Source organism: Rhinolophus sinicus, chromosome 9, assembly GCF_057876585.1.
Source record: "Rhinolophus sinicus isolate RSI-liver-muscle chromosome 9, RSI-T2T, whole genome shotgun sequence".
Taxonomy (NCBI): Eukaryota; Metazoa; Chordata; class Mammalia; order Chiroptera; family Rhinolophidae; genus Rhinolophus; species Rhinolophus sinicus.
The window spans coordinates 34,608,497-34,627,360 of NC_142509.1; the positions used below are offsets into that span (position 1 = coordinate 34,608,497).

At 40.3% G+C, this 18,864-nt stretch overlaps 1 protein-coding gene across 2 annotated transcripts; it reads left to right on the forward strand.

Annotated features, from left to right (window-relative positions):
• The first annotated feature begins 250 nt into the window (after positions 1–250).
• Positions 251–18,549, forward strand: PPP1CC (protein phosphatase 1 catalytic subunit gamma). Of its 2 annotated transcripts, XM_074321017.2 has the most exons (8): positions 251–550; positions 9,445–9,576; positions 10,629–10,859; positions 14,466–14,570; positions 15,611–15,834; positions 16,044–16,178; positions 17,188–17,248; positions 18,153–18,360. In XM_074321017.2, exons 1-8 carry the CDS (start codon positions 496–498, stop codon positions 18,221–18,223), a joined length of 1,014 nt encoding a protein of 337 aa, XP_074177118.1. In that variant the 5' UTR covers positions 251–495; the 3' UTR covers positions 18,224–18,360. The 2 variants fall into 2 exon arrangements, with proteins under 2 accessions (XP_074177118.1, XP_088657150.1); XM_088801024.1 differs by having other exon boundaries at positions 17,188–18,549.
• Positions 18,550–18,864: the final 315 nt, after the last annotated feature.

Below are 18,864 nucleotides of genomic sequence, written 5' to 3' on the forward strand. Positions count from 1 at the left end.
AGTTCTAGGGTGCACAACATCTTTTCCCCCATCCCCAACTACCGCGTGTAACTTTGCAATTCACGCTCCCGCCAGGGGGCCTATTTGCTCGGCCCGTTTGGCGGAAGGATCCCACGCGCGGTCTCAGTTACGCTAAACCGTCTCCTCCCCCATTCCCGCGCTCTGGCCCCGCCCCCTTCTCGCGCCCTGTCCCCGCCCCCTCCCGTGCGCCCTATGGCCCATAAAGAAGTCCCGGCCGGGCCGCTGCACTCCCCCGCGCGCATCCGTGCGCCGCCCGAGGCTGCCTAAGGAGTCGGCGGCCATTTTGTTCTTCTCGTGGTTCCAGTGGGGAGAGAAGGAGGAAGCAGGGAGCGGGGCGGTTGGGGGGGGACCCGCAGCGGCTGCTGCCACCGCCGCCACCACTGCCGCTGTGCTCGTGGCGTGGGAAAGGAGGTGTGAGTCCCGGGCGCGAGCCGCCGGCGGCGCCGCTGCGGGAAGGTCGGCGGTGGGAAGGCGATGGCGGATATAGATAAACTCAACATCGACAGCATCATCCAACGGCTGCTGGAAGGTGAAGGGGGCGGCGGGTGGGCTGAGGAGAGGTGGGTGGCCTCGGGGGCTCGCGGTGGGGGGAGTTGGGAGGCCGGTTGGGCTTGCAGAGCGGAGGGGAATGAGCCCGCGAGTTGGCCCGCGGGCTGGGGGCTTCTGCCGGAGGAAGGCCGGCCTGAGTCTGCACTTGGCCCAACCCGCGGACTCTCCCGGCTCCACTCATTCATTGCACTCGAGTGCAGCCTTCTTCCTGGCCGTGGAAATTTGAAAACTCTGCTCCCCACCCCCACGTTTCCGGTCGTACCCCCTTGCACCCCATAAACCGGACCAATCGTTGGAGGAGAGAAGGTTGGGGACCCCAGTCCAACCTGCAGGACGACGTGTTCCGTAATTTCTGGTACTTGTCCTCTCCGATAAAGCGATTTGATTGGGATGTGGGTTCCACCGGGTTGAAGGGCTTCTATCCTGTCTTGCTCATTTTTATTTTCCTTGGAGCTAGGGTCCGGGGGCTCGTTTCTTGTTACTTAGTGACCAACGTTCACCTCTCAAGGGAATGTTGGAACCCATCTTCTCCTGCGCTCGCAAATATACTCTTTTCAAGTCGTCTTTTATCTTGACGAGGTCTCCGCGCTCTTTTCTGAACGTGAAACCAAGGATGATGACAGTTTCGTTATGATCTTTACTATGTGCGAGGCTCTGTAAAGCGCTTTGCGTTCGTCTAATAAATTACAATCATGATAGCCAGCACTTCTAAAGCGCTTACTATGTGTCTGGATTTTTTTTGTTTGTTTTTGAGCACTTTACAGATTCATTTATTCTCCCACCAGTTTTTGCGAGGTAGGTCCTATTATTTTTTCCGGTTTTTCAGAAGAAACTAAGACACAGAAGTGAAGTCACTTAACCAAGGTTACACAATTAGTGACGGATTTCAAATCCAGGGAGCTAGGACGCTATGTGTGAAGGAAGGAGGTGTCCAGTGGTTAAGTGAAGGTTAAAATAAAGCTTTGGCTTTGGCTGACCTAAGACTCGTGAGATGCATTGCAATTGATTCATATTGATGTGGGAGACGGAAGACGTTAGGATCTCAAAGAGGGACGCTGGAGTGAACTCCCTCCTCCGCCTCCGGTTTCCTTCTACTTTGGGAGAATTCAAATCCCTTTATTTGGGCACGGGATAATGTAGATTTGGCTGAGTTTTAACTTCTTTAATGCCTTTACATTATCCCCCTAAAATATTGTTGGACTATAAATACTGTGAGCTGGAGTTAAGAGCATGATGAACATGGAGTTAGAATTTTCAGATCTTTTGAATTAAGTCACTAAAATGAAATTCCTGAAAATATGTTTTCTCAATCTGTGCGGGGTATTTTCCTTTTATATGTTATTAAAAGAAAAGGAAAAAACCTACTGAATGGACCCCTGAAAAGCTCTTGAAATGCCTTTCCCATTTGAGGGTGAAGACCTTATCATTCGTTCAGTACCTGGCATTTATTATAAGAACCATGCTTTTCATACTAGTTAATACCATTCTTTGATTTATATGATGCAGCAGTGGGTCAGAAACGATTGAACCAGTTTGCAATAAGAAAGGAACTTTTTATTAAAATTTTCGTTTAAAATTTTGAAGTTCTGCACTTCTCTTCAGGGATGTATGGCTAGATGGGGGGGGCTTTATTTCACTGAGGAAACAGGAAAATTTGAAATCTGTGGATTAGAAACAAAATTTAAGATCAGTTAAGTCTTGTTATCTTAACTTTTGGTTTGCCCATAATTCTATTCACATAACAGATTTTGTAAATTTTAGTCTTATTTTTTAAATTGTGCTAAGAAATTTGCCTTGGTAAACCTGGATCATTTAAAACGAGATCAGTCATTGTTTCTTAATAGTTTCTCTCTATGGTGTTATATTGTATTTAAAAAGCAGATTTTTAAATTTTTTTTTTGTTAAAAGTTAGTATAATAAAGTAGTGTGTTTTAGTGCCTCGGGAAAAGGCCAGCTGCACAGTGTACTTACTTATATTCCTTTTTTTCTTTCTCATCGATGTTAAGTTGGCAGAGAAATGGTGATGATCTATTGAATATACATGTACACACATGTATACTGTGTTTTCCTGAAAATAAGACCTAGCCAGACAATCAGCTCTAATGCGTCTTTTGAAACAAAAATTAATATAAGACCCGGTCCTACCGGGTCTACAATATGATAAGCTATAATATACCGGCGTCTTATGTTAATTTTTGCTCCGAACGACACATTAGAGCTGATTGTCCGGCTAGGTCTTGTGTTTGGGGAAACACGGTATGTATAGTTTCAAGTTAGAAGATGTTTATAATACATTTTGTGATTTTTGTTATTTCCCAAAAACCCTTTTCCCAAAAAATTTTAATTAAGATTTAAGTATATCTGAAAATGGAGGCAGTGTGATTTTGAGGGACCTTGTTAGAATTTTTACATGTTCAGAATTGCCTCATCTTTTAGGCTAGTTGAAAAGTAGCTCACTGATAGTACTGAAAAAGCAACTCAAAAGTGAAGTCTTTAAGAAAAACATGTTGATTTAGATCTTAGTCACCAGCTTTGCAGTTCTTTTTTTTTTTTTTTGCACTTTCAGTAGTTTTCCTTAAGCTAAGTATCACTTGTGCAACCCACCTTAGAAGCTCTTATCCAAGTTTTGCCTTGCTGATAAAGCTTTAAGGTTATTACTCTTTTTATAACGAATGTTCGATTATTTAAATAACTGCATGGTACAACTTGGATTTAAGAGAGAAAATAAGCTAGCTGCTGATTTGGTCTGATATCCCTACAGTGTTGGAGAAAAGAGATTTGGTTTTACTTTGTAAGCAGCCTGGTTCAGGGAACTAACCCTTTCCTTGCAGGGCTGGTAGTTTGTAACTTGCACGTTCTGGTTTGCAAGAGGCCTCTTTACTTTGAAGATGGTTCTTGTTAAATTGCAAGACTGCCAGGCTCTGCATAATTGCTTGGCTTGCTTTACTGATTTGAATATGACCTATGCCCTGGCCCTTGGAAAGTGTTTACTAATTTAATTCTCTGGTGTGTAAGAGTTCATCTGAAGATGGTGAGTGTTCAGATATTCTGAAACTGTTTAAATAACCCATGTATTTAGCTTTTTGGTGTACTAAGAAACATGTTTCCATTCTAATTTAAAAGACAGCAGCAGTCCCTGGTCCTGAAGATAAAGGACAAACATAATGGCAAAAAAAGTTCTTAAAATGCTGACCAAGGAAAACAAAAGTAGTCTTTCCCAATGAGCCCTCTACAGTTTTTTTCTTTACCTGTCAGATAAGTTCAGCAATTAGCAGCTTGGGGTCAGTTATAGGGCGTTTTGTTCATACAGTGATACTAAAGTTGTGTTTGACTGATTCCCTGACTTACAACAAGTCTGTGCCGTGAGCCACGTTGTTAGTTGTATGCCGAATCCTGTCCTGTGAGGTAAGACAGGAAAGCTCCGTTGGAGACACAGTCTGCGCTTGCACCGCTCCTGAACCACAGCATGGAAAGCCTTATGCCCGCCCGCCTGCCTGTCAGCAGGAGGCAGGAGGCCAGGCTTTCCTCCTAGCTAGAGAAATGGAGGCTGGGCTGACCTCAGATTAGTAGCTCATCCTGCAGTAGAGGTTGGTGAGATTGTTTTATGTCTTTGAAACTGCAGTCCTATAATGACCTGTGACTTGTTTTGCAAAAGCCTGTGCCAGTGCCAATCAGTCCATTTGAATAGGTGAGGATTACTAATCTTGAAGCAGGGAAAGGATTGATACTACGTGGACTTGATCATTTCACTTAATTTACAACCGAGGCTATTAGATAGACCTAAAGACTGAAATGTGAAGGAGATAATATTCTGATGTGACTTGCTTTGTAATGAGGAAAGTCTTGTTCAAGAGGAATAAGGAACATCTCTGCGGTTTATAGAATTCTGGGACAAAATTTTTTGTGTTAGGATCAGACCACTTAAGGGTCTGATGATTTACGTGAAATCTCCAATTTCTCCACTACTCTAGGGTTTACTGGTTTCCCTCATCTAGAGGGGATTGGGTGTCACTCATAATAAGGCTTATGAAAATGAAAACCACTTATAAAATGTAGGGTCAGATGTCACGTTTAATCAGTGGTATTTTATCAAAATGGGTTGTTAGACTGTGGAAAGTTAAACATTTTTCAATAAATTGGCTTCACTCTAGGTGTAGATTACTCAAGATACTTTATTGAGAACAGTGGACAGTGTTTTGCAGCTATATCCAGTTAAGGCCTTTAACTGGGGACAAGAAGAATACTTTTTCTCATTCCTCGTAAATAACCCCAAAGTAGTCTTAAATTTCCTTTCATAGTTTTTTCATTGTTGCTTGTTGCCAGGCTGTCAGAAAAGTTAATGTTGCTTGTTAGAGAAAGCTGAGGTTGCAGATAATCACTGGTACCATTCTTTATCATTTCAAGGTTTTATCAGTTTGTTTTCAATAAAACTGCATGGAAGTTTTTTTTTATCATGTACTCAGTGATTTGCCAGATAAATAGATAAGTTGGTACAGAGCAGCCTTTGCTGATAACAGCCATGATGCATTTTTTTGAATCACCCTTCCTAGCTCTTACTCAGAGGTCATATGTGAGAGGTCTAAAGTGAGAATATTTTAATGTACTGATCACGAGCCTACATATGTTCACAATGCCTCCTGATTTTATTTCCATGCAGTCAGTGCCTACACCTGGATTTATGAGAAACATTCCATCTGAGAATGGAATTTTTATTCATGGGATATTTTGGATTCCATTGACAATTGTTGAGATAATTTGAGATGTGCTATTTGAACTGCTGCTTAGGAAGGTATCCTGAAGTGAAAACCCTTGAATTTCCCACCTCGGGTCTCCTAATTGTGAAGCTTTCTCCTATGTGCACAGAACACATGGGAGACGTTTATTGAGCAGAGCTGTACTGTTGGTATTTTTCTTTGTCGCTATTACAGCAGCGATAAAATAGATATTGAAGCCTTTGTCTTTGTAATGAAACTGAAGATGTTATCCTTAAGGTGAACTTTTAGTTTTGTAATCTTTATGGAGGAAGAGTTCTAGTTACAACATTTATAATAATCTCCCATTACCCATTTTGTCTTATTTTCTGTGTCCTCCACTGGAATGGAAGCTTCTCAAGAAAAAGGACATGCTTCTTGTCTAGCCTGTTGCCACTGTGTCCCTGGCATCCAGCACAGCACCAGGCACATAGGAGGTGCCCGGCAACTGTTCTGTTGCATGTTTGAAGCGTGGTCAACAAGTCTTAACATGATTGCATGATTTAGTGCTTATTTAATGCCTCCCATTTGTTAGGCTGTATTATGATTTTATATCCTATAGTAAGTTTTTCTTAGGGAGCAATGACTGTGTATTGGTGTTTCAGTAGTTCGTCCTCATTAAAAACTCCTTTGGTTTGGAAGTTGGATGAAGACCAGATTCTTACTTGGGAGGGTGGTGTGGTAGAAGCACCGCTGGACCCAGAGTCAGTCTGGGCCTGAAGTCTTCCTTACCAGCTGTGACCTTGGGCCAAGTCACTGAACCTCTCCCAGCCTGGGAAGTGGAGAAGTGACAGCGCCTAACCTCATAGGGTTGTTGAGGATTCGCCGGCCACACGAAGCCCCTTAGCGCAGCGTCCAGCACGTGGGGAGTGCACGGTGAATGTTAGCTATGCTCATACATGCGTCTGGTGGGTATTGAAAGGAGTCAAGTAGATGTTTATGCTATTGGCCGTGGCCATTTTAAAGAAATGTCTAGTGTTTACTTGGATGGCCAAACCTATTTTGAAATCTTTATCTTCTGTTAAGACATATTATCTTCAACTTGAAATTTAAGAGTATCCTAAATTTTCACTACTGGGAACATACTCTAGTAAAGCCTGATAGAAAAATGATACTGTTGCTGTGTAATTTTAAAGCACAGAAAGTTTTTTTGATTAATCCTAAGTATAGTCTGGAAAAATTTTTTTTTTTAAATATGTAGTCTGGAACGCGTGTTTAATTCTCATGCCACGAGGCAAGTCAAACTACTTACAGATTTATTCAGATTTCCTTCAAACAACAGATTTTGAGCGCCTGCCATGTACTGGCAGTGGGTGTGTACACACACACACACACACACACACACACACACACACACACACACGGCAGAGCCAGTGGTGTGTTCTTGGGGTTTGCATTCTACCAAGGGGTCCAGATGCATAGGTGGAAGCCAACCTGCAATTATAATGCAAAGTGCCTGGCTGGGGAACATTTCAGACAGCATAGAGCAGGCTTATGAGGGGAGAGGCCAGCCTCCCCCCACCCCCCACCCCCAGGTGATGTCTACGCAGTCTTGAAGGAACAGCAGGTATTTGCCAATTGGTAGAAGGTGGTTTTGGCAGTTTCTATTTTTATAATTTTATTCCTTGAGCTAATTGTAGGAAATTTAAAAAGCTTTGGAACTGTGTTTTTAATGAGCACTGTTCTTCAAATATAAAATAACCCTGATTTGTTCTGGGAAAACCCCACATTAGGATTAATTTTCAATTGTTAGTAGTTATTTCTTTTTACTAGTCTGTACACTCCTCAGAGGACAAACAGAATAAGAGAAGCAACACTACCATAAACTGTGTCTAAAGTTGGTAGCAGGAAGCCTCCCAAACCAGTAAAATTCATATTAGCAACATTGACTTAATATGATGACATTGGTTTAATATAGCATTCTATAAAAAATACAGCCTGAGTTCTGTATAGATGTAAGTCAGTTATTGCATATTCTTTCTCCTGAAAGACTTAGAGTGGACTGTTCATTCACAAATGTGGGGCTGTGCTGAAAATGATTCAGGTTGAAACCAGAAGCTTCTTAGGAGTCCCCTCCAGCCAAAAATAAAATTTCCTGCTAGACAGGCAGTTTCTGACTGACTTGTGATAAAATCACTAACGATTGGGGTTTTCTGGCCAGTAAATCAGGGATCACATTGTTTTTCCACCGGGAGTGTTTCTTGAGTTCTCTACTATGTGTGTTTAGAGAGAAAAAAACTTACTGTTGAAAAATCATTTTTTGTTGCTCAATTGCTGTTGTATTATATGTCTGTTTTGTCTCTTCTCTCAAAGGTTTTCGTTACTATGCTTTCCCTTTAATTGCTTCCCTTTTGATCAGAGACTGGCTAGTCATTTTAGTTCAGTTATATATTTGGGGTTTAAAGTAGTGATTTGCCCAAGGCTGTGGGCTCCCAACCCAGCGCTTTCTCTGAACATTTTCTCTGTGTGTGTTTCAGGAGTTTGATCCTTCCCTGTTGTCCTCCTTTCTTGTTTATATTATTTTTCATTGAAAAAGATACCCCTCTACACAGTGTTTCATTTCTGCTCAAAACTTGTTTCGTCAGAAAGTTCAGGGTTTCAGTGACTGTTCAGGCTGAAGGATGGCTTTACCTGGGACAATCTTTCTCAAACTTGGACACAGCCCTTTTTAATGGAAAAAAAGTCTCAACAAATATCAGGTTTTTTACTTGTGATTTTTATTCTGTAATGTTATTTAGATACTTACAGAACAGAGCTAGATACAAACCACTTAAACCTATTGCTCTTACCTGGCTATTAGGCCAAATGATTTTATAATTTGAATACAAACTAAGCCTCCAAAACCAGTAAAATTTAAGTTAGCAACAACATTGATTTAATTTGATGGATTTTGTGGTTTTGCTAAAACTAAATCACTTTTTATTGGGTTTAATGGTGGAAAGATGCAGATTTACGTTCTACGTTTAGTCTGGTCCTGTGTTTTGCTTTATTTCTAATTCAGAGAATGCCTACTTTCATAAATGTTTTGTACAGGTATTAAGACTTTGATTGCAAGTTGAGGATAATCAACCCCCATATTTAACCAGGCCCTGCCAGCAAGCAGGTCACTTCTTAACTGTAAAATTAAGGTAAATTGAACAATTCAGTGCTATTTAATCTGTTGCAACTGGAATCCAAACAAAATTTCATTTCCTACCTACTTCTGCTGGCTGATGATAAACCGTTGGAAGGCCGGAGAGCTCGTGCTTCACTTTGATAGAGTAGAACTCAGTGCTCTGATACCGGCACCTTTGACTTCAGGGTGCCCGATGCTATGCTGTGATTTCTTTCTCACTTTCTATCTATTCAAATTACTAGGAAACCTTTCTTACAGCACACCGCTGCCATCCTTTGTCCTGTACATATGATTGTATTTAAAAATACAGGTCCAGAAATTGCGCAGCCAAATATGTATGAGGAGCCTACAATGTGTTTTAATGAAATGAAAACAACACTTACATTTTTTCATAGATAAATCTGGGGCCCTTGAGATACCCCCAGTCCTCTGAAAAACCCTAATGGGGTAGGCGGTGGTAGTCTGAGCATTTCCAGTCTGAAATTTTAAAACAAAAGGAATTCTTAGAACCAACTCAGTAACGAGACAATCTTTAAAATCTCCTGCTGTTCAAATACTAATTCATTTCTGAGGCTGCAGAGAGAAGACCAGGCAGGAGGCAAAAAGCGCTCTGCAGGTGAGCACAGCAGGTTGTGTGGCTCAGATGCAGAATGGAGACCTTACTCGCAAGCTGGCTGTGCCCCCAAGAAGCTGATTGCAGCAGCTAGTAACAGGGAGGCCTTTCTAAGTATTGGTGCCGAGAGGATGACTCTGTTGGGAAACTAAAGAAGTCTTACTATAGAAGATGCCGCTGAATAACCTCTGAAATGCTTAGGTTTTAAAATTCCGATTTGACATTAAAGCCATATTCTTTCTTTATAAGTGTCCTGTAAATAAAGCCACCCAAAAAGCAAACCTATGTTTTTGTTACCTCGTTACCTAAAGTTTTATTTTTTCAGACATTTTTAATTTTTACATTACATTGTATTTTGACTTCTTTTGGCTAATGGGAGTTTTTTTCCCCTGCAGTGAGAGGATCCAAGCCTGGTAAGAATGTCCAGCTGCAGGAGAATGAAATCAGAGGCCTGTGCTTAAAGTCCCGCGAGATCTTTCTCAGTCAGCCTATCCTACTAGAACTTGAAGCACCACTCAAAATATGTGGTAAGTTTTGGCACACCAGCAGGAATCTTTGGTTACGTGATGTGGTTACGTGATGGAGTCAAGAATGTATAGATGACCTTGTATTAGCCAACAGAATCATTTACTCTTTATGAATAACTCGGAAGTACTTAAGATAATTGTAGCTTTAGAATAAATACCTCTAATGGACTTAGTTTACTTAGATGTGCTTCAAATTTTCTAAAAACCATTTTGCTTAAAGGAATATAAACGTCGTAGAAAGAAAGAAATGAAACAGAATGGAGAGCTAAGAAAAGGTGTGAACTATATGAATATATAGGAATTACATTTAAGCCTAAAGCAAAACTGGTAATGCCTAAAAATAGACCTTCCGTGATGCCATTTTATCTACATGGGGCAGATAACCTGTATAAAAACTAAACTTGATCTGAGCAATGCTGTCGTCTAGCATATATGACTGCATTGCTAAAGCTTGTATGTGTGTTTTGTTTTCCTCTTGTCCATTTTTACAAACCCTGTGTCGAGGACTGACTCAATAGATTGCAGCAAGGGAGCTGCTGTGTTACGTATGAAACCCTGTGTATGTGTGTTTTTAAAGTAAAATGCTCTTTGGCATTATCTGGCAGGGAGAAATTGAAAGTTGATTGCATTGGTGGGTGTACCATGCATACGTCTTTGAGGCCAGCGCTCACTAGAAATGCGGCAGTTCTGCTGACACAGTACCCGGGACTGAGCTGTCGCAGACCTGATACTGATCAGCCGACCTGGAAGGAAAGCCGTGTTACTTGGCAAGAAGGCCTGCTCGGGCATTAATAATCCTTTGCACAAAATAAAATCGTAATTCGTTGAGTTTTGTGTAAGATTCTGGACATACACATACACTTAAAAATGTTACTAAGCTCAGTTGAACTAATAAATAAGATAGAAGATTGGAAATGAGTGTTAGCTGTCAGATTTAACTGACGCTAGTAGAGGGCAATGCCATTGCGCAATGAATGTTTAAAGAATGTGTTTCCGAAGCTGTCATGAACTACAAGTATGAAGACACTGTGTAACAAAATTCTTGCTTCTAGGTGATATCCATGGGCAGTACTATGATTTGCTTCGACTTTTTGAGTATGGTGGTTTCCCACCCGAAAGCAACTACCTGTTTCTTGGGGACTATGTGGACAGGGGCAAGCAGTCATTGGAAACTATCTGCCTCTTACTGGCGTACAAAATCAAATACCCCGAGAATTTCTTTCTTCTCAGAGGAAACCACGAATGTGCCAGCATCAATAGAATTTATGGATTTTATGATGAATGTAAGTACTTGCTGTGTCGAAGGAAGAGTTACTTACATTGAGATACTTGGTCATAATCTGAACTATCTATCACCTACTTTCGTTAGGATTTGTGAGAGTTTAGATCCACTGTTAAAATCTCTCAGGTTTTATATTTCATTGACTTGGTTTTTCTTTTGGGGGGTTGAAAAATAACCCAGCTAGTGCAGTATAATAATTCTCTGGACACTTCTTGTGATTGGGATAATTAGATTAGGAAGTAAAGTTGGGCAACTATCACCATAGCCCCAGGCAAGCACTCATTTACTTTCTTTCTTCTAGACAACTTCATATAAATGGAATCTTGCAATATACAAAAAACTACTTTTTGAAACTTGCTATATTGTAGATTTTTTCTTCTGGCACACCTGCTCCCAGGAAAAATGGCAGTTACTACCCTAAAATGTGCTGAAAGAAGAAAGCAAAATTGTTTTTAAAATTATTTGTATAATATTTTATACATTTTTATGACTTTTTGGATTGTTTACTTGAAAGTACATGTTGAGTTGATAATTAACAGAAACAAGATTCTTAAAGTTTTGAAAAAACCGATTTTGGTGGAGGGTTTTTTTTTGTGTTGCTATTTAAGTAAAATGTTAAAAAGTTTTGAATCCTTACCTCTACCCTCCTTTTGTGCTCATTGTTTCTGCAGGAGAGGGTTCATGCAGGGAGGAGAGGAATGTTAAGGAATTTGAGTTACTAACACTTGCCATTATGATTATAACGAGCCTAGTAAATCACTGTCACTGTCAGCCTCCCCTAGACGATACAGTTGACACTTGGACAACACAGGTTTGAACTGTGCAGATCCACTTATACCGGTTTTTAAAAAAATTTTAATCCGTGTTTGTGGAGGACTAACTCAAGTTATATGCAGATTTTTGACCGCGTGGGGTATTAGTGCCCCTAACCCTCATGTTATTTAAGAATCGACTGTAGTCATTACCTCGTCTCTCAGGATATGGTGTTTTTCCATTTCAGTTTCACATAGATGTGTTCAGCTAGCTCATTTGTTTGCTTGGTCCTTGGCCTTGAGACCCAGATGAAATGGGAGGGATCGCCAAGGAGAACAATCCTCTGGGTTCTGAACTTACTGGGACAACTGAGTCTGTGGCAAGAAAAATACTTGGAGACTGACAACGAGTCTGTCAAAGTACTTGACACTGACAATGATTGTCCCAGAGAAGTCCTAGTGAGGCAGTTACTGTTCCTTAGGAAGTAAAAGGAGAGGCAGGGAGTTTTATAGCATTGCTCTTTGGATATTTGTTACCAGTGCTGCTTTTTCAAACAGGTTAAGAAAGGGTTCCTTTTACACAGTTGTTAGCAAGTACTTTGATGTTTTCATTGAAGGAGTTCAAATCCAGGTGATCTCTTTGCTGTGACATAATCCTAGTGTGAGAGTACTAGCTACATCATTTTCAGTTTCTATTTAATTGCAGAAACCTTTAAAAATGATGTAGGTCAGCATTGGTGGGTATCGATTTTGACTCTCATTTGGTTATCAAGACTCATCTACTGAGCTTGTACTCAGGCTGCCCCCTCTCCCATCGGCAGGTAGGATTTGCCACCCTGTTTTGTGGGCATAAAAGTGTTCTTGGCATAGGTTTGATAGTTTGCAGACTTTTAAAAAAAAAAAAAAAAAAACGTTGATTTCATTAAAATTTTATTTTCGTGTAAATTTTATTATAGTGAAGTTTTATTAAATGTATGTTTGCATGGAACAATTTAAAAACCACTGCTTTAAGTAACAGCCTTATTTCCCAAGTATAACAAGCACTCTCTGTGCTATTATTTCTTTTTTCCCCAATCTTATGACTTCAGTCTTGGAAAGGCTGAAGTATCTGTTGTTGGATAAAATGTGAATGTGTGTTATCCTTTTCTGATACCAGAGCTGTCTGATCTGTAGTAATAGGAAACTGCATTCAGGGTTCTGGCTCAGAGTCCCAGGATTTGGAAGCCTGCAGAGACCTTGGCGATTGTCCAGGCTAAACCTTTCTGGAGCCAGAAATTCCTAGTGGTCTGAAGTGGCCTTCTCTCTCCATTGCCTCAGGGAGGAAATGGAGAGAGAAGAAAAAGTAGGGACCCAGGACTTCACTACGCTACTCAGAGACAACAGGAGGAAGAATCCTCTAATTTTTGATAGCGAAGCCAACACAGATAGCACAGGCGTTTGCAAGAGAAGCTGGAGCGTGTTGCGTGACTAAGGAATCACGGAGCAAAGTGGACTTCAAGAAGGATAAGGATTGTCTGTACTGGCAAAGGAGAAAGCCAGAGGGGTCCAGGATGGTTGTTCAGAGACAGGCTTCAGTAGAACATGGAGACAGAACCAGATCACTTTATAAATGGGATTAAGACAGCTCAGCCCTGTTCTTGCGTTATTGTCATCACTATTGGAAAGTGGAGGTGGTGATTATGCACAGGTCCCCAAAGGAAGGAGGGAACTAGTGGCCTCCAAAGAAATACAAAACCGGGTAAGAGTTAATACTGAGTCATAGAGAAACAAACTAGCAGGAGAAAAGACAACAGTCCTTAGTAAAGGGAGAAAGAAGTCAAATGTTTGTTGAATTTGCATTACATTACAAACCCTGAGCTGAAGTCCCCATCTGACTTGATTGGCGGTAGAGGGGAAGGTGTGGGTCAGGAAGCCTGCTGCTTGGGCCAGTCTGTAACTCCAAGAAAAGGTACATCTTTAAACCTTTAGATGTCCCCAGGATAACGAAGGAGAAAAGACTAAGGAGAAACTCTTGGTGTAGGAATAAAGATTGTGCTTTGGCCTTCAGTTTTCTTTGTATGGAGGAGATACGGGAGACAAAGGCACCCCAACAATAGGGCCATCCTCAACCAGTTCAGAGAGACTTGTACTTCCAAGGTTTGTAAGTAGGTTTTTAACTTGGGGCATAATTTTCCTGTCGAAACAATGCCCGAAAGGCATGCTTCTGTCTGAATCACACTCTGGCTCCCGAATGCATAGAATCCACGGGCTGGTGAGGCGAGCGTGACCGGCCTAGACCACCGTGGGGAGCGTGCTGAGCATCTGTGCAGTGTTAGGAGCAGGGATCCTGGAGCGCCGGCAGTGAGCGGTCTGCTCCCCTACGTCGCCGTGCCTCCTGCTGGAGTCAGGGTGGGAATTAGCTGGTTCCAGTAGGTTATTGAAGGTGCCATGGGTGTGAACTCTCAGAGCCTCCCTCAGACGGAAGATGGCAGTGGCACGTGGGAGTTGTTCATAATTGCCTTTAGAAGTAGGGCCACCTCTGTGTTGAGGTTGGACAGAACACTAGATTTCAGAGTAGATGCTACCAAATAATGGTTGAGGTTTAATGGTGATCCTTGACTATTATATCTGGAATTCTGACTTAAACTTCTGGAATTTTTAAATATTTCATGTGAAATTGTAAATTGTTGCTTATAGATCAGACATCTCCAAGTATATATCTCTAATTCTCCTAAACCCCTTCCAGGGGTTTTTTAATATGAGCATAGTTTTTGTTTACTTAAAGGGTAATAAAGCCTTGCTTTGGGGGAAATTGTCCTGAAAGAATGAACCTACAGAACACCAATCTCTTTTTAACCATCCTAAAATTTTCACAGGTAAAAGAAGATATAATATTAAACTATGGAAAACTTTCACAGACTGCTTTAACTGTTTGCCGATAGCAGCCATCGTGGATGAGAAAATATTTTGCTGTCATGGAGGTATGTGGGCTGATTTTAGTTCCAAATGGAGCTAAAGGGGTTGTCGATCCTTCTAAAGGATAACTTGCTTGAAATTATGAGTTGCCTTTGGGATGACTGCTGTCAGGTATTGATGTGCTGGGTCCACTTTGGCACTTCCTGGGTCATTTGGACCGACGTCTGAAGTAAGCAGTTCATGGTACAGGGAATTCTAGGCTCTGTAACAGTTAGATTTGAAAATAGAGCAGGAAGTATTTTTAAATTTAAAATGAACAATTAAGATGCTGTACCAACCAGTGATCCTCTAGAATATTGAAAATGTGAATAGACTTTCCCCTTGGTCTGTTTTTGATCATCTCCTTTCAGAAGTTTTTCTGACATGGCTTTTAAAAGTTATTTTGCTTTGCTCAGTGGTTGTGCCTTGTATAATGTGATTAAAATAGTGATTGCAAAGAGGATTTCTTTTCATCTGTAGCTAGAAATTAGAGCCAACCAACACAATATATTTTAATAAAGCCATTATTCGTGCCCTCCTGTACTTAAACTGGTTTGGTAGAGCTGTGCATGTGATTTTAAACTCAGATGACAGTCAGCTACATCTGAGCTGGTCTAATAGATATGATGGTCCTTGGACAGAACAGGTTTCCTAGAAAACTGCATCACACCTGAGCATCTGCAGCCTCTACGCCCAATCATTACAGGTAGTCAGTAATAAAATCTGTAATGTACATGGCTCATTATTCTCATCGGCTGGGGAGGACTTCACAGGGCAGTGGAGGCCTAGTTTTTAAGACATTGGATTTCAGTTTCATAGGGCTCTGTAGGTGGAGGTAACCTTTCAGATACTGTTTAAATATACTGTGCCCCACACATTAGTGCATATAACAAATTCCAATGCTTATTCGGGTTTTTAAACCGAAGCTAAATAAGAAAACATACCCATAGACTTAGTTCAAGCCTTCGTGTTAGAGTCATTGAGTCTCTGTAGACAAATGGAGTGATTCAAGTGCCAACATCCTGTTCAAGTCCTCTTTTCTTCCATTTCTTTTTTCATTTAATAGGTTTATCACCAGATCTTCAATCTATGGAGCAGATTCGGCGAATTATGCGACCAACTGATGTACCAGATCAAGGTCTTCTTTGTGATCTTTTGTGGTCTGACCCCGATAAAGATGTCTTAGGCTGGGGTGAAAATGACAGAGGAGTGTCCTTCACATTTGGTGCAGAAGTGGTTGCAAAATTTCTCCATAAGCATGATTTGGATCTTATATGTAGAGCCCATCAGGTATTGATTTTGAATTTTACATGTACACTTAAGAGCATGTGTGTGAGCACAGATTCTCCTTGTTGATTTTGGTGGGTAGGTATTGATTATTGACACAAAATGTCTCTGGAAGTTGACCTGTAGGGCATCAGGCTCAATGGGAAACTGAAGAGTGGTTTTACTCACCTCACATTTGCACCTACTTACGCTGCAAACATTTTCTCTTGAAGGTGGTTGAAGATGGATATGAATTCTTTGCAAAGAGGCAGTTGGTCACTCTGTTTTCTGCACCCAATTATTGTGGAGAGTTTGACAATGCAGGTGCCATGATGAGTGTGGATGAAACACTAATGTGTTCTTTTCAGGTAGAGGACATTTTCAACATTGTTTCCTTTTATTGTGTGTAGATTTTACTGATTAAAAAAACAATAATTGCTACTATCTGCCTACTGTTCATTTATGTCACTGTAGACTAAAATTTTATTGTCCCTTAAGTAGTGTTTGTCCTAGTTCGGTAACGAGTGGACCCCTTGCAAAGGAAGAAATTATCATAAAAATTCCCGTGTTGAATTTAACTTTTTTTTTGCATTATTTAATAGGTAAAAACCAATGTATTAGCTCTTTATGCTTATGGTTCCTTTACTATAAACCTAAAACTACAATGTTAGTGTAACGTTTAGCTAAAATTAAATCACTTGCATGTGAAAATAGTACTGTGTCATGTGCCAGATGTGTTGTGATTACTCCGTTCTCCCACCACTCTTCTCTAGTATAATTTCTACAGAACCTCTCTCGACTCACCGTGACATCATTTGGCCTTCACTCGGCACAAAAGCATCGTTTATGCATAGTCTGCATCTCAGTCTTTTTCTCATTCACTTACGATGAAACCTGTATAACTTAAGCTAGCCCAGTCACGGACGTACGTAGAGCCACTGAAGTCACACAGCAGTCATCAGTTAAATGGATTAAAACCTTTTGTTTTGTACAAATTATCAGGTAGAACTTGCAGTTCCCAGAGATTGTGAGAAGATCCTCTAGGGGTTTGAGAAACACGGTCCCAAACCACTTTCTCCCCTTATGTCAGAAGGGATAGCCTAAATACTACAAGGTGTGACTTCAGAAAGTTGTGATTTTTGCCAGAGGCAAAATAATTTGTCCAGATAATATGTTTTATCTGTTCACCGTAGCGTTTATTACCCAAATGTACTTGTCAGATTGGTTCGTGGTAATATTGGGACTTTCAAAGTTATTAGGACAGTTTGAAAGTCAAAATCTTTCTGAACAAAAAAGATTTGAGTGAGATTTAAGGAATCTTAAGAAAATTTGGGGTTGAGTTTATTTCCTAAACTGCAATCTTTTAAATCTTTGCAGATTTTAAAGCCTGCAGAGAAAAAGAAGCCGAATGCCACAAGACCCGTAACACCTCCAAGGGGTATGATCACAAAGCAAGCAAAGAAATAGATGTCATTTTGACACTGCCTAGTCGGGACTTGTAACATATAGTATATAACCTTCATTTTTAAAACTGTAATGTGTATTGGTCAGCTTGCTCAAATAGTGTGTTTGTGGGGCCCTCCCTTCCATTTTTGACTTAATGAATGGCATTTGCTGGTTATAACAGCAAATGAAAGACTCCACTCCCAAGAAAGAAATGTCTCGTTTTTTAATTCTCCATTCCTTTTGCAAACAACTTTAATGATGGTGTTAAAGCTGTACACACTAAGACAGTTTATGCTGTCTAAGAAATGTATGGTTGACCTTTTTTTTAATTTAGTACAACCCACGAATAATGGAAATGCTCGTTTTCTTTAGGATGTAAAGAGAGCCCTAGGGTGCTCAATCTGTACATGTTATTGTCATAAAACGCATACTGTTGATACAAACCACTGTGAACATTTTTTTTTTTTCATTTTAAGATTTTGTTTCAAAGGGATTGCTTATTTCTCTCATTGTCTTGTCATGTACAAACTGGTTTTTATAGTTATCAACATTAGCAGTAACTTTCCTTCCACCTTGCCAGCATCACTGGTGTAATGTGTATTTAATTAAAGCACACTTTCCCCTGCCGTATACTTAAAATGACGATTAAAGCCATTATTTTAAATGTTTGTGACTCTTTCCTAAAGCCAAAGTTTCTGTTGAAATATGTATTGACACACCCCTAAGTGCAAGGTGGCATGGTTAGATACTGATGCCGCCTTCTTGGGGATTCAAAAACTGGTTTTGAGTTTAAATAGCAATTAGTAACCTAATGCAGTTTAAGCTATTAATTATTAAAGTTAATAACATTTTGTACAATTGCCATATTGTCTATTCATTAAGTAATCTTTTTACAGTTGCACCAGGCCTGAACCCGTCAATTCAGAAAGCTTCAAATTATAGAAACAATACTGTTCTATACGAGTGACCGATTATGCTTTCTTTGGCGTACATTCTTTATTCTGCGGTGAAATTGAGGCTTATAAGTCAAAACAAAGGAATTAACTTACTATCCACCAGTTTATACAGAACTCACAGTATCTTGACTTTTTTAAATTAAGATCTGTTAAAAAGAAATCTGTTTCAACAGATGACCGTGTACAATACCATGTGGTGAAAGTGAATTCTGACTTATTAAATGGTGAACTTGTTAAATCCTCTCAGTGTCTATTTATCAGCACAATACACACAGGAGAATTGTTGATGGCATTTTGAATAGATTTTAATGAATAAATGGCTCTGGAAACCACACAATTTCAACTTGAATTTGTCTTCCTTCAAATAGTCTCTTTTCCAGAGATGGATTATAATGTGGAGCCTCATATTCTTTGAGTTCTACCCTGGATCTAAGTTTCTAAAGTGGGGTGATGAAATTGAACTATCCTCCATACTGTTTGGGGAGGTGTGGGACTTGGTGAGCTGTGACAGCTGTATTCATGTTCTTTGTGTCTGGATTCAGTTGAACTTGGCGGTAAAATTCAGGAACTGCTTGATTCTGAAAACACTCAACTAACTACCAGTGTTTTCAGACAGTTCTTTGCTCTCCTCTCCCTTCCCTGATTCATACAG

Coding starts and splice junctions, on each gene's coding strand:
- PPP1CC (XM_074321017.2), top strand. CDS start 496: ATGGCGGATATAGATAAACTCAACATCGACAGCATCATCCAACGGCTG. Junction 9,577..10,628: donor AGCACCACTCAAAATATGTG/GTAAGTTTTGGC, acceptor TCTTGCTTCTAG/GTGATATCCATGGGCAGTAC. Junction 17,249..18,152: donor ACCCGTAACACCTCCAAGGG/GTATGATCACAA, acceptor ATCTTTTTACAG/TTGCACCAGGCCTGAACCCG.